Source organism: Plodia interpunctella, chromosome 15, assembly GCF_027563975.2.
Source record: "Plodia interpunctella isolate USDA-ARS_2022_Savannah chromosome 15, ilPloInte3.2, whole genome shotgun sequence".
Lineage (NCBI taxonomy): Eukaryota > Metazoa > Arthropoda > Insecta > Lepidoptera > Pyralidae > Plodia > Plodia interpunctella.
Window position 1 is genome coordinate 4,167,632 of NC_071308.1, and position 11,922 is coordinate 4,179,553.

The 11,922-nt window shown below is 38.4% G+C and overlaps 1 protein-coding gene and 1 long non-coding RNA gene across 4 annotated transcripts in view; both read left to right on the forward strand.

Annotated features, from left to right (window-relative positions):
• Nucleotides 1–2,930, forward strand: part of LOC128676025 (uncharacterized) — a 43,428-nt gene extending 40,498 nt beyond the window's left edge. For 2 of the 3 annotated variants that reach the window (XR_008405360.1, XR_010370096.1), the window contains one exon: nucleotides 409–974. This is a non-coding gene — a long non-coding RNA (uncharacterized LOC128676025). Of the gene's footprint in view, nucleotides 1–408; nucleotides 975–2,626 lie in introns of those variants that run through there. The other variant, XR_010370097.1, reaches the window with a different exon arrangement.
• A 1,554-nt stretch (nucleotides 2,931–4,484) lies between these two features.
• Nucleotides 4,485–11,909, forward strand: Upf1 (Upf1 RNA helicase). Its single transcript, XM_053755889.1, has 10 exons — nucleotides 4,485–4,832; nucleotides 4,924–5,111; nucleotides 5,515–5,715; nucleotides 6,016–6,086; nucleotides 6,510–6,577; nucleotides 6,851–6,966; nucleotides 7,223–7,432; nucleotides 8,035–8,205; nucleotides 8,635–8,794; nucleotides 9,175–11,909. The coding sequence occupies exons 1-10, from the start codon at nucleotides 4,653–4,655 to the stop codon at nucleotides 10,924–10,926; spliced, it is 3,117 nt and encodes a 1,038-aa protein (XP_053611864.1). The 5' UTR covers nucleotides 4,485–4,652; the 3' UTR covers nucleotides 10,927–11,909.
• Nucleotides 11,910–11,922: the final 13 nt, after the last annotated feature.

Sequence of the window (11,922 nt, forward strand, 5' to 3'; positions counted from 1 at the left end):
AATTACTCCATGCCCATTGCCGGCTCTGTTATTATATCGACGAAAAATTTTAGATAAAGACGTAATGAACAATAGGCTCTCTTAAGTTGTCGTTGCTGAGTCAGAGATTGTATAGTTGGTGACATCACGAACGGCGCCGATTCGCACCAATTGTCCACAATTGTCTCGTGCTAGACGCGCCGTACGCGCACGTATAATTTACGACCTAAGTACTTAATAAAATCATAGCGGCCATATAATTATATCGACTTTTATTGACTAAACGACATCATACAATTTAGCGGAAGTTACTCGCAGCAAGCAAGCGAACATATATTACGCATATGCGAGGAACAGATAGACGCAAATAATTTAAGGGCATCGTTCTCATCAATCAAGCTGTTTGCATCAATTATCTTAAATTTTCAGTCGGCTGCAGTCGCCACGCAGCGAAATCTGACACCGGCCATATTGGAGCGACCGCATACAAAGTGTCTGCAAGATGCAATCCCTTAATTGGAAATATCCACATGTCACATGTTAATTTGTGGTCCCGATTTATTGAATACGCTGAACATAATGGTATGCACAGAAATCGAGAATTTATATTGTAAATCTATCAGTCGCTAATCCACCACTAAGTTTAACATGGAAACATAAAAAATCTAAGATAAAAAAATACAATGGGACGAAGAAATTAGTGTCAGAAATCGAGTTTCCCGAGGTATACTAGGTACTTATTTCTGGTATGAAAAAGAGAATATAAACGACCATATAAGTAGGTACTTACGAAGGGTAATAAAAAATATGAATTGATTTTGATTTACTGGCCCATAAAATGTACTCGATTTAAAACGTCGATGAAGTTTTAAACTTAATTTTTACTTTATTTTCAATGCACTTGTTTTGATGACGTTCGATAATAAAACAACCCTAAAATAAGGTTCATTCGTTATGTTGAAAACCCTTGTGAGACAATAAATTCGTGGATTATACTTATTATACTTCTTACTTACAGTTATTATACTTCTTTTGGTAACGTTTCTATCTACACTCGCCGCCAATATCCAAAGAAAAAGTCAGTAGCTAACTAAAATAGCGGTGGTGGTGTATAATGTTTAAGACGCCCGCCTGTGGATCGTAAGGTCCCAAATTCGAATCCAACTATGTCACATAGACCACCACTTGCTTCCGGTGAAGGAAAACATAGTGAGGAAACCTGCACACTGGTTTATTATTATTAACCTGTGTGTGAAATGGAGAAGGCAATGGCAAACCACTCCATTAATAATGCCAAGAAAGTCGTTGTTTGTTTTATTCCACGTAATGACCACGACCCTCAGCCATGAGGAATACGACTATGAAGGGAACAGAGATCTAAAAATATATCATAGGAGGAATATTAAACGTCCGACTCTAAATAAATATGTAGTTTATCCTATTTATAACATTTTTAAATCTTTCTAAAACCGTGTCTCCCCTATTCGCTTTAGCATTACCAACTATAGGTAGGAACCAGTCAAGGTCGTCACCAGTATCACGGAACCCTTGATATACAATTCATTTCTATCCAGCCCAAGAAACGCGTCCGCAAATCCTTGCTATAAATATTATTGCAGGCATTAAAAGCTTCAACGATCCATAACGTTAGTTAACAATATGATGGACGTCCTTTTTATGACAATACAGGCGCCGGCTTTACGTTATTAGTCTGGAGAAATTAATCAATTAGGTACTCAATATTTTATGAGTTGTATTTCTCTCTCTCTCTCTCCCCCTGTTGTGATGGAGTTGGACCTCAGTCTGCGCTTTCCTACTAACTCCTTCTGACATACGCACATACATCCTCACAAAATTTTGCATTTTTATAATACTAGCTGCGCCCCGGGGCTACGCTCCCATGGGAACTATGGGATAAAAAGTACCAGGTTATATAATCTGTTCAGTAGATTTTACGTGAAAATGTAACAAACATACGCACGCACACATACATCGTTTAAAACATTAGTAGGATAGGATTAGTAGGATTGTGGAAAAATCTGGGATTTCGTCTCAATGAAAAATGGAAGGTTCACGGTTAGATATGAAATAAATAAAACCAACAAAAAATCCACTCTGTAAAATTACTGCATGTTCGACCACGAAATTCAATAAAGTTTGATGTTGGTACTTTATTTTGAAAAAACTGCAAATAAACCGGCTCTCTTTGATGGTCACTTTGGCGGGCGGCCAACTGCGGCTTTCTGAATTAGAAGAAATGCACTGTATCTATTTGCATCGGTGTTTGCTGTTCTCGCTAGAAAACGGAGTTAAAGTTCACTTTAAATATGTTATCTAATCAATCAAAAGGTCTATGTCGGTTGTCTAGCAGACCTTCAGAGTATTTTTAGTAGGAAATTTATGTTTCAACACACTTTGCTCATAACTTGACGGCATTACAATATTATTCGACGTGTTACATATTTGTCGACTTCAGTGTGAAAAATGTCGCACTTTACTATATTATAGGGCAATCTGCGTAATAAGTAAATCTGTAATACCTATCATAAAATTAAATTAATCTTCTGACACCACCATAGGTACCTAATATATAGATGAAATGACACCGCTGTGTGTTCACGAAAATGCAATTTTATTTGCCTTACAGCTCACATGGAACACGGGTGATAAAACATCCTAGTGGTCCGCGGTGTCTGCCGGTCAACCGCAAACTTTCCTAGAAACTGGAAATGCAATAAAATTTGGCGGATCGTCCAATCCGTGGCTGTCCTGCCTTGGCTGCGACCTACTTTTTATGTATTGATGACCGACACTGCGGGTTCCTGCTAAAATAACCCAGCCATCGAAAACTGCCTGCCCCCGTAGCCGCGATTGCTTATAAGCGGAAGATGTTACGAATTTTATTACCTAACCAACGTCTAATGTATAGATTGCGGATTTTAAAACTAATAGTTCACTGTGCCAATACTACGAATATCCCGCAACGTGGTTCTGCAATTTGTTGTTACACACAACACAAATTTGTTGTACACACAACTGTGGTGTGTCACTTATCACCTTACTTAAAGACGGTTTCAGAAATTAATTCTTCATTTCTCGTCTCTAACGTCGTGAGAAATGCCAAATCCTGCGTGCGACTCGTAGTACCTCGTCGGCCTCAAAGAAATATTATTATTGAGAAAAACGGAAAGTGCGAATTAAACTCGCTAAAAGGGTTATGTACAATCTATATAATTCTCATAGGTTTTCCTATAATCTACAAGCAATAAACTATATTTTGTATTTTTTTTTTTCAAAATTTTAGGCTCAGTAGTTTCGAAAATCAAGTCCAACACTGTTGCTGAACTCAACGGATACGGATACCACTATAGCCATCTATCGAATTTTATTTGATACATCATCATAATACCAATAAAATAGAAGTGTTGTGATCTTAGGAGTTTCTAACCAGCCAATGCGAATTAAAAAGAAATAGGTATTTTAGCACGACACGAGACGGGTTTCAATAATTGAAATTTTAAATAGACAATACAATTTGTTTCATAAGTTGCACCTACATTGGAACTCTTGGTTTTATTTATCAATAGATATTTTTATAGAAGTCTTTTTTTACTTTCCTTCATTTGAAATGTATAATAATAATTATAGTAAGTACATGATATTAGTCTAAAAATACCATATATTTTCGAACCAAAGTGAATACAATACAATAACTACGTAAATTTTGTACCATGGTTTACAATCTAGCTAGGTACCATTCACGATCTCTTTTACAAAAAGTTTTAAAAATTGCCGCTTAACCGGAAACGTTTCCGGTATATTGCGGGCACTTCCGGTTATACTTCCACTTCAGACTTTTGACTATGTACATTATGTACTTTTATATATTATTAGAAAGAAAAAAAAAAACATTGTAAGAAACAATAATGGTAAGCCGATCTGGCATGATAGGGACCAACACTGTTCAAATGAGTTTCTTTCGGCATTTCTTCTCAGCACAGCAGTGGTCGTTCCGAAATGCCAGTAGTTTGTAGCTTGTGAGAAATAACTATAAATATAAAGATTGACGAGAAAAAGTGCCTGTGAAGGTCTAATTTCTGAATAAATGATTTGAATTTGAATTTTGAATTTGAATTTGAATTTCAGATTAAAAGGCGACCATATGCTTCACAGTACTCAGAAAAAACGATAAGTCATTATTGAACTTTTTTATACCTGATTGAATAATAAAATCTCAAGGAAGAAATACAAAAGTTTTCATTACAAAAATGTCATATAATTGGTATACCTCAGCATTAAAATAGGAGGATGTAAGTTGCCATTTGTAGAAAAAACAATATTCCTTTGCGTTAAATATTTTAAGAATAAAGTATGCTTTGTTTATGGTATATGTTTTCTCTCTTCATAAGCTCCCATTGGAAAATAGTTTATTGCATCATTATTTCCTTAACGTTGATTGGTTTATTAACTAGCAGGGTGTAAATTCTACCAATAGGAAACTAAAATGTAAACGGAAACAAACCATGTGCTAACATGGCGATTTTCAATCATTCTTCGCTAGTCGTTTGATAAATTATTGCGTGGCTGATATGGGAATTTCCTTTATTAGGCCAACATTTATTGTTTTTGACATATTTTCTTTGTTTTATGAAAAATAATTACATTACGCGAGTATGAGTGTCGACGCGTACGGTCCAAGCTCTCAAACGCTCACGTTTCTAGATACCGAGGAAGCTGATCTTATCGGAGCTGATACCCAAGGCTCAGAGTTTGAGTTCACTGACTTTACTCTACCTTCTCAAAGCCAAACCCAAACATCGCAGCATGATCATGGCTTGACATCTTCCAATCAGGTGAGTTACGAAGTTCCAATTTGTCAGTTTGTTGTTATAACCTTTTCGTCCCTGTGTATATTGTTATTCATATTGTGTTATTATCATCCAGGTCAATGGTTTGGGCCGTTCTGAATTGACTTCTAAAGTATCCAGCGTTACAAATGCAATAGCAGAGTTGCAATTTGAGGAAGAAGATGAAGCTCTCTATAGCAGCAAAGAGCTCCCTGACCATGCTTGCAAGTACTGCGGAATTCATGACCCCGCCACGGTCGTCATGTGCAATATATGTAATAAATGGTGAGTTTTATTAAATAATTGAAAGCTAAACTTGTTGGGACACAAAAGAAATTAAGAAAACTGTTAAGTGAATGGTCATGAGTCACACATTTTATTTACAGGTTTCAACTAAATATATTATCGTCCCATATTTTATTATTAATTAGTTACCAAGAAGTAAAGATAGATGAATTCATTTAAAAAGATATAATAGGTAGACATTTTTAAATCTTACTTAATTGAGAATCTAAAATTTATCTTGTATTTACCTAATCTATACTTATAAGAAGACAAGTCGTCAAGACAGGAAAGAGATATTAGATACTAAAATATTTAGTTCTTTCTTGTTCAAAGTTGTTCTTATCTTGGTTTTTACAATTGCGTTACATTTATGATTTATCAATTTTTCATGTTGTAATTTAAGGTTCTGTAATGGCCGTGGCAACACCTCTGGATCCCACATAATCAATCATTTAGTCCGAGCAAAGCACAAGGAAGCTGCTCTGCACCGTGATGGGCCTCTTGGAGAGACTTTGCTTGAATGTTATTCATGTGGTGCTCGAAATGTTTTTGTCCTTGGTTTCATCCCTGCTAAAGCTGACTCTGTTGTTGTGCTATTGTGCCGGTAAGTTAATACAAATACTAATCAGTGTTAGTAATAAACTTTCCATGAAGAGAGATGTGAGAAATGAGGCAACACCACCCACTCCCTTTCATCTGATATGCTGTCCAATATATGGATGCATATTGTTAAGTCACCCCAGTGCAGTAGTGTATTGGCAAATACAAGTTTTAATTTTCTGAAGGAGAGTCTGTTCCCCCACAGTCTGCAAATTTTCTATTATATAGGTTAATTTTGAAAGAGTACAGTAAATAAGGGAATGTCTTTTTAAAATAAATAATTTGTTAATTTTCATTATTTCAGCCAACCCTGTGCTGCTCAAAGTTCTTTAAAAGATATGAACTGGGATCAAGAACAATGGAAACCTTTGATTTGTAAGTTCATTCAAATTGACATTAATTTGAAAATTTTCAATGAATGTAACAATTAGAATTGGGAATTCATATTTCCATACAAATGTTTTAATGTAAAAGCTTGATTTTTTGTCCTTCTGTCATATCAAAACAGCTGAGCATTGGATTGTGGTGATTTTTCATGTGGAGATGGTATCATATAGTGTCATAGATATTTTTTTATGCTTGCAGAGCCGTAGGCAACAGCAAGTGATGATGATCTAATATATGAAATATGATCTAATATATTGGAAGTCATGCAATAAATTAATAAAGTTTTCCATTCTTGTTTTACCCTTTAAGTCACCTTAAATTATCTGCCACATATCTTCATATGATTAATCCTACAATTTGTGTATAAAACATTAAAAACCTTTAGAAAATAATGTTTACTCTTATTTTCAGCTGATCGGGCTTTTCTATCCTGGTTGGTCAAGGTTCCATCAGAAGCTGAGCAAATGAGAGCTCGTCAGGTACATATTGATTGAATTTAAATTTTATAAATTAGATACTTTTGCATACCAAAAACATATGCTGCAGGTCCACAGCAAAATTGTATGGAATTTTAACATATGTATGTATTACAGTGCAGCAAAAGTAGGTACTGCACAGTAATCCGGTAAGGTAAAAACAGATGGCACAGGCATATTTTTGCTTAAAAGGTGGTTTGTTTATGAATTTAAATTAATAAATGAATATGAGAAAAAAAATATTTTTTTAAAATCAGCAGCATAAATTGATTGCAGGTGACGCCGCAACAAATTGGGCGTCTGGAGGAGTTGTGGCGCGATAACGTTGATGCCACCTTCCAGGACCTTGAGAAGCCAGGGGTCGATGAAGAGCCTCAGCAGGTTTTGTTGAGGTAATTAATCATTTTACTGCTTTCCCTATCCAGATTTAAATGAATATTTAATTTTTCAAATATTATTGTTATCTCTTACTATACTTTTCTTGAGCTTAGATGTAATGTACAATAGTGTGAAAGTGAATCCCTGTATATTTTTACGAAATGTCCAAATACAGTTACTGAAATAAAAATAATTTCTACATACTCTTAATTTTTATTCCTGTCATTTGCAATACAAATTAATTGAAGTATGGTTACTTTAACATTCCAGATACGAGGATGGATACCAATATCAAAACATCTTTGGACCACTTGTGAAATTGGAGGCAGATTACGATAAACGTCTAAAGGAGTCCCAGACGCAAGAGGGCATCGAGGTCCGCTGGGATGTTGGGCTCAACAAGAAAACCATTGCATACTTCACTCTCGCCAAGACCGACAGTGATATGAAACTTATGCATGGAGATGAATTAAGATTAAGGTAAATCTCTTTTTGAAGTAATCAATTTGTAAAATTGAATTTTAAAGTAGTTTTTGTTGGCCTCATCGTAGGACCAAATCCATGTTATGCATTTAGATAATTGATGTTTTAGGTTTTTTCTTTATAAACTCTTATTGTAAAATGCCATGATTCTAGGTCAACGGCAAATATATTATTTATTAAATAAATAGACAAACAGTTTATAGTAGCTTTTAGTGTAGGTTTATGCTGATACCTTAGTTGGACTCAAGTGTTTGACGAGATAATTGAATTTCAACTTTAGCATACTTGAGAAAAAGAGTTTTGACACACATACTATAAAGAAAATATTTTATGCCTGTCTAATAGATGCGTTGATGTAACACTTGTCTGTGAAAATCTTAACCTACCTAGGTTAAGTTTAACTGTAAATAATAATAATTTAAACATAAATAAATGAAAATTGGAAGCACACAAATATTTTGGGTGTAAACATCGTAATTTAAAAAAAAAATCCACATCGATCATCTAAGTTAATCGCTCCACCACACACAGCTTAAATATAACATCCTGTACAATAAGCTACATGAAATGTAACACGTTTGTTGTTTGTAACATGGCAGATACTCCGGGGAGCTGCACAAGGCGTGGGCGGGCGTGGGCCACGTGATCAAGGTGCCGGACAACTACGGCGACGACGTCGGGCTCGAGCTCAAGAGCGGCGTGGGCGCGCCGCTCGACTGCACCGCCAACTTCAACGTCGACTTCATCTGGAAGAGCACCAGCTTCGACAGGTACTGCCTATTCTCACAAAAGTCAAAATTTTGTTTGAAAACGAACCTTTCCCACAGTAATATTCACTTTATTTCAAGTTTATCTTATATTTTATTTTATTATAATGCCAAAGGTAACTTATTATTTCAAAAAATCAGGAAGAAATTGCTTTACAGTAAGCAATTACTTCCAGAATATAAAAAAAAAAATAATCTTTTATTAATCAAGAAAAATAATTAATGATCTTGTAGATCATTTATTGCAAAAATATATTATACTTTACATCTTTTTTTAATAATATTATCATTAACATGCATAAGAATTTTCCCACTTCATTACATAGTATAAAACAAAGTAGCTACCTGCTGTATATCTGTCTCTATGTCTGCTTAGAACTTTTAAAACTTCAAATATGATACAAAAAAAAAAACAAATCATATACTCTACAGGATGCAACTAGCCCTACGCAAGTTCGCTGTTGACGACTCGTCAGTGTCGGGGTACATCTACCGCCGGCTTCTGGGACACGAGGTCGAAGAAGTACTGTTCAGAGTGCATTTGCCCAAACACTTCAGCGCACCGAACCTGCCTGACCTCAATCGATCACAGGTATGGTGGGATAATCATGTTCAATTGCCCTACAGTGTGTCAACTGTACCTAATTTATACATGTAATGTGTGCTTTTGTTACAAAGTACAAAAGTTTTGTAATCTCTCTCATCTGAATATGTCCCTGGTTATATTCTTCCTGAGAAGCCTCAAACATATAATCTGTCCAGAATGAAAAGATACTGTCATCTAGAAAATGTTATCTCAGCATGTATATGTTTATGCGAAATAAGAATAATAGCATTAGTTGAGCAGATAAAGCATGAAGCGAAACAAAAAACAAACTTGCTTAAAACCCATAGTATGTTACAAGTAATAACATTAATTTGAGTGGGATTCATTATGAATGAATTAATTATATATTCATCATTAAATTACAGGTATATGCAGTGAAACACGCACTCCAACGTCCATTGTCATTGATCCAAGGTCCGCCCGGGACTGGCAAGACTGTCACCTCCGCCACCATCGTGTACCAGCTCGTGAGACAAAATGGCGGACCCGTCCTCGTCTGTGCCCCATCTAACACAGCCGTGGACCAACTCACGGAGAAGATACACAGGACTGGCCTGAAAGTCGTTCGTCTGTGCGCAAAATCCCGTGAGGCAATGGAGTCTTCTGTCTCGTTCTTAGCCTTACATGAACAAGCTCGCGTGCTCGGCTCAGCAGATAGTGAACTAAGGAAATTGACCAGATTAAAAGAAGAGGCAGGCGAGTTATCGGCCGCTGACGAAAGGAGATACCGCGCTTTGCGAAGAGCTGCAGAAAGAAGACTATTGGATGCCGCTGACGTTGTGTGCACTACTTGCGTGGGCGCTGGAGACCCTAGAGTGGCTCGAATGAGATTCCAATCCATACTCATTGATGAGGGCATGCAGTCTACTGAACCAGAATGCATGGTGCCTGTTGTGTTGGGGGCGAGGCAACTGATTCTCGTCGGTGATCATTGCCAGTTGGGTCCAGTCGTTATGTGCAAAAAAGCGGCCAAAGCTGGACTCAGTCAAAGTCTTTTCGAACGCTTGGTAGTTCTTGGCATCCGTCCATTCCGCCTCGAAGTCCAATATCGTATGCATCCGGAACTGTCTCGTTTCCCATCCGATTTCTTTTACGAGGGCTCGCTTCAAAATGGAGTCAGTGCAGAAGAGAGACGCCTACTTAAAATCGACTTCCCATGGCCGCGACCCGATCGCCCGATGTTCTTCTATGTGACGCAGGGTCAGGAAGAAATCGCTGGTTCGGGAACATCCTATTTGAACAGAACAGAGGCTGCCAATGTTGAAAAGCTGACGACTCGTTTTTTGAAAGCTGGAGTTAGGCCCGAACAGATAGGAATCATCACGCCTTATGAAGGACAACGCTCCTATCTCGTCCAACATATGCAATATCAGGGAAGTCTACACGCCAAACTGTATCAAGAGATCGAAGTGGCCAGCGTCGACGCCTTCCAGGGGAGAGAGAAGGACATCATCATCATGTCGTGCGTGCGATCCAACGAACACCAAGGAATAGGATTCCTGAGCGATCCTCGTCGCTTAAACGTCGCCCTGACGCGCGCGAAATACGGGCTCATCGTCGTCGGCAACCCCAAGGTGCTCAGCAAGCAGCCGCTGTGGAACCATCTGCTCGCGTTCTACAAGGAGCGGCGCGTGCTGACGGAGGGCCCGCTGTCCAACTTGAAGGAGTCGGCGATCCAGTTCGCGAAGCCGAAGAAGCTGGTGAACGCGCAGAACCCGGGGTCGCACTTCATGTCGACGTCGATGTTCGACGCGCGCGAGGCGCTGGTGCCGGGCTCAGTGTACGACCGCGCGCGGCCGCCGCGGGACCCGCTGGCCTACGTGGGCCCGGCGCGGGCGCTGCTGGCCGGCGCCGTGCCCGCCGCCGCGTTCGCCGCGCAGCGCCCGCCGGCCGCCGCGCCGCCCGCGCACGCCGCGCCGCGCGCCAGGCGCCGCGCCGCGCGGCTCTCGCAGGAGCCGCTCTCGCAGCAAGCGCCGCTGTCGCTCTCGCAGTCGGCCTCGCAGCCGGACTTCAGCCAGGAGTCGCTGGCGCCCGACTGCCCGTCGCAGCCGGACGGGCTGCTGTCGCAGGACTCCACGTTCCAAGGCGGGTTCCGCGCGCGCTGCAGCCAGTACTGAGCGGCCGCCGCCGCCGCCGCCCGCCGCTCGTAGCCCGGGCCCGCCGCCACCGACCGCGGCCGGAGACCCGAGAGCCCGCCCAGAGGTAAATTCATCGTATATACAGGGATAGAAAACGTAGTGCCGACGCGACTTCTGTGGGCAGGAAATTGTCACCGAAAAGCTCCAACGTTATCCGTGTCTACAGATACCATTCTGCGTGTTACGTCTGAGAAAATATGAAATAACATCTTCATGATTTAAAATTCGATTTGGATTGTGACATTCATTTTTAACGACAGAAGTAAATATTGAAAAGATTTAAATTCACAGTAACCTCATTGTTTTTCGTCAATTAGAAATTGTTTTATTTTTAATTCTCTGACGACTTTAACATAAAAAGCGACTTAGTATGTTTTGTTTATTAGGGTGAAATATACGTATATCTTCATCATTATGTATTTCTTATCATAGGGTTCGCAACGTTTCCATTTATCATTCGAGGTATCAGTGTCAGATCTAAACTGGTAGAAATAATAATTAAAATAAGACTATGCACTTCATTGTTTTTCCTTCTCATAAATGTATTGTATTTTTAAAGAAATATTTTTAATGAAACCATATTTATCATTGTGTTAGCCTGTTAAAATTGTTCATATTATTTACATCATTGGTGTCAAAGATTTTTTGAATTAATTGTCTACTGGAAAGGGTATTTCTCTTCTTACTCTTTCAAAAAATCACTGTATTATTTCTAAATTAAAAAGAAATCATTTAAGATTGTAACAAAATCACATTAAATATTAAAATGTATTTTAATAAAATTAATTTACTCATTAAAATTTTACTCAGATTATGTTGCTAAAATTCACTCACTTTCGACAATTCTTCCGTTATTTATATGAATTTAAATTATTGTTACCTCTAAACTGAAACTACGCAATCTTCTGAAGAGCCTATTTATTTTTGTGAAGGAAAATCAATAAAGAAACTGTCATGAAGTATCTTGTTGTTTTA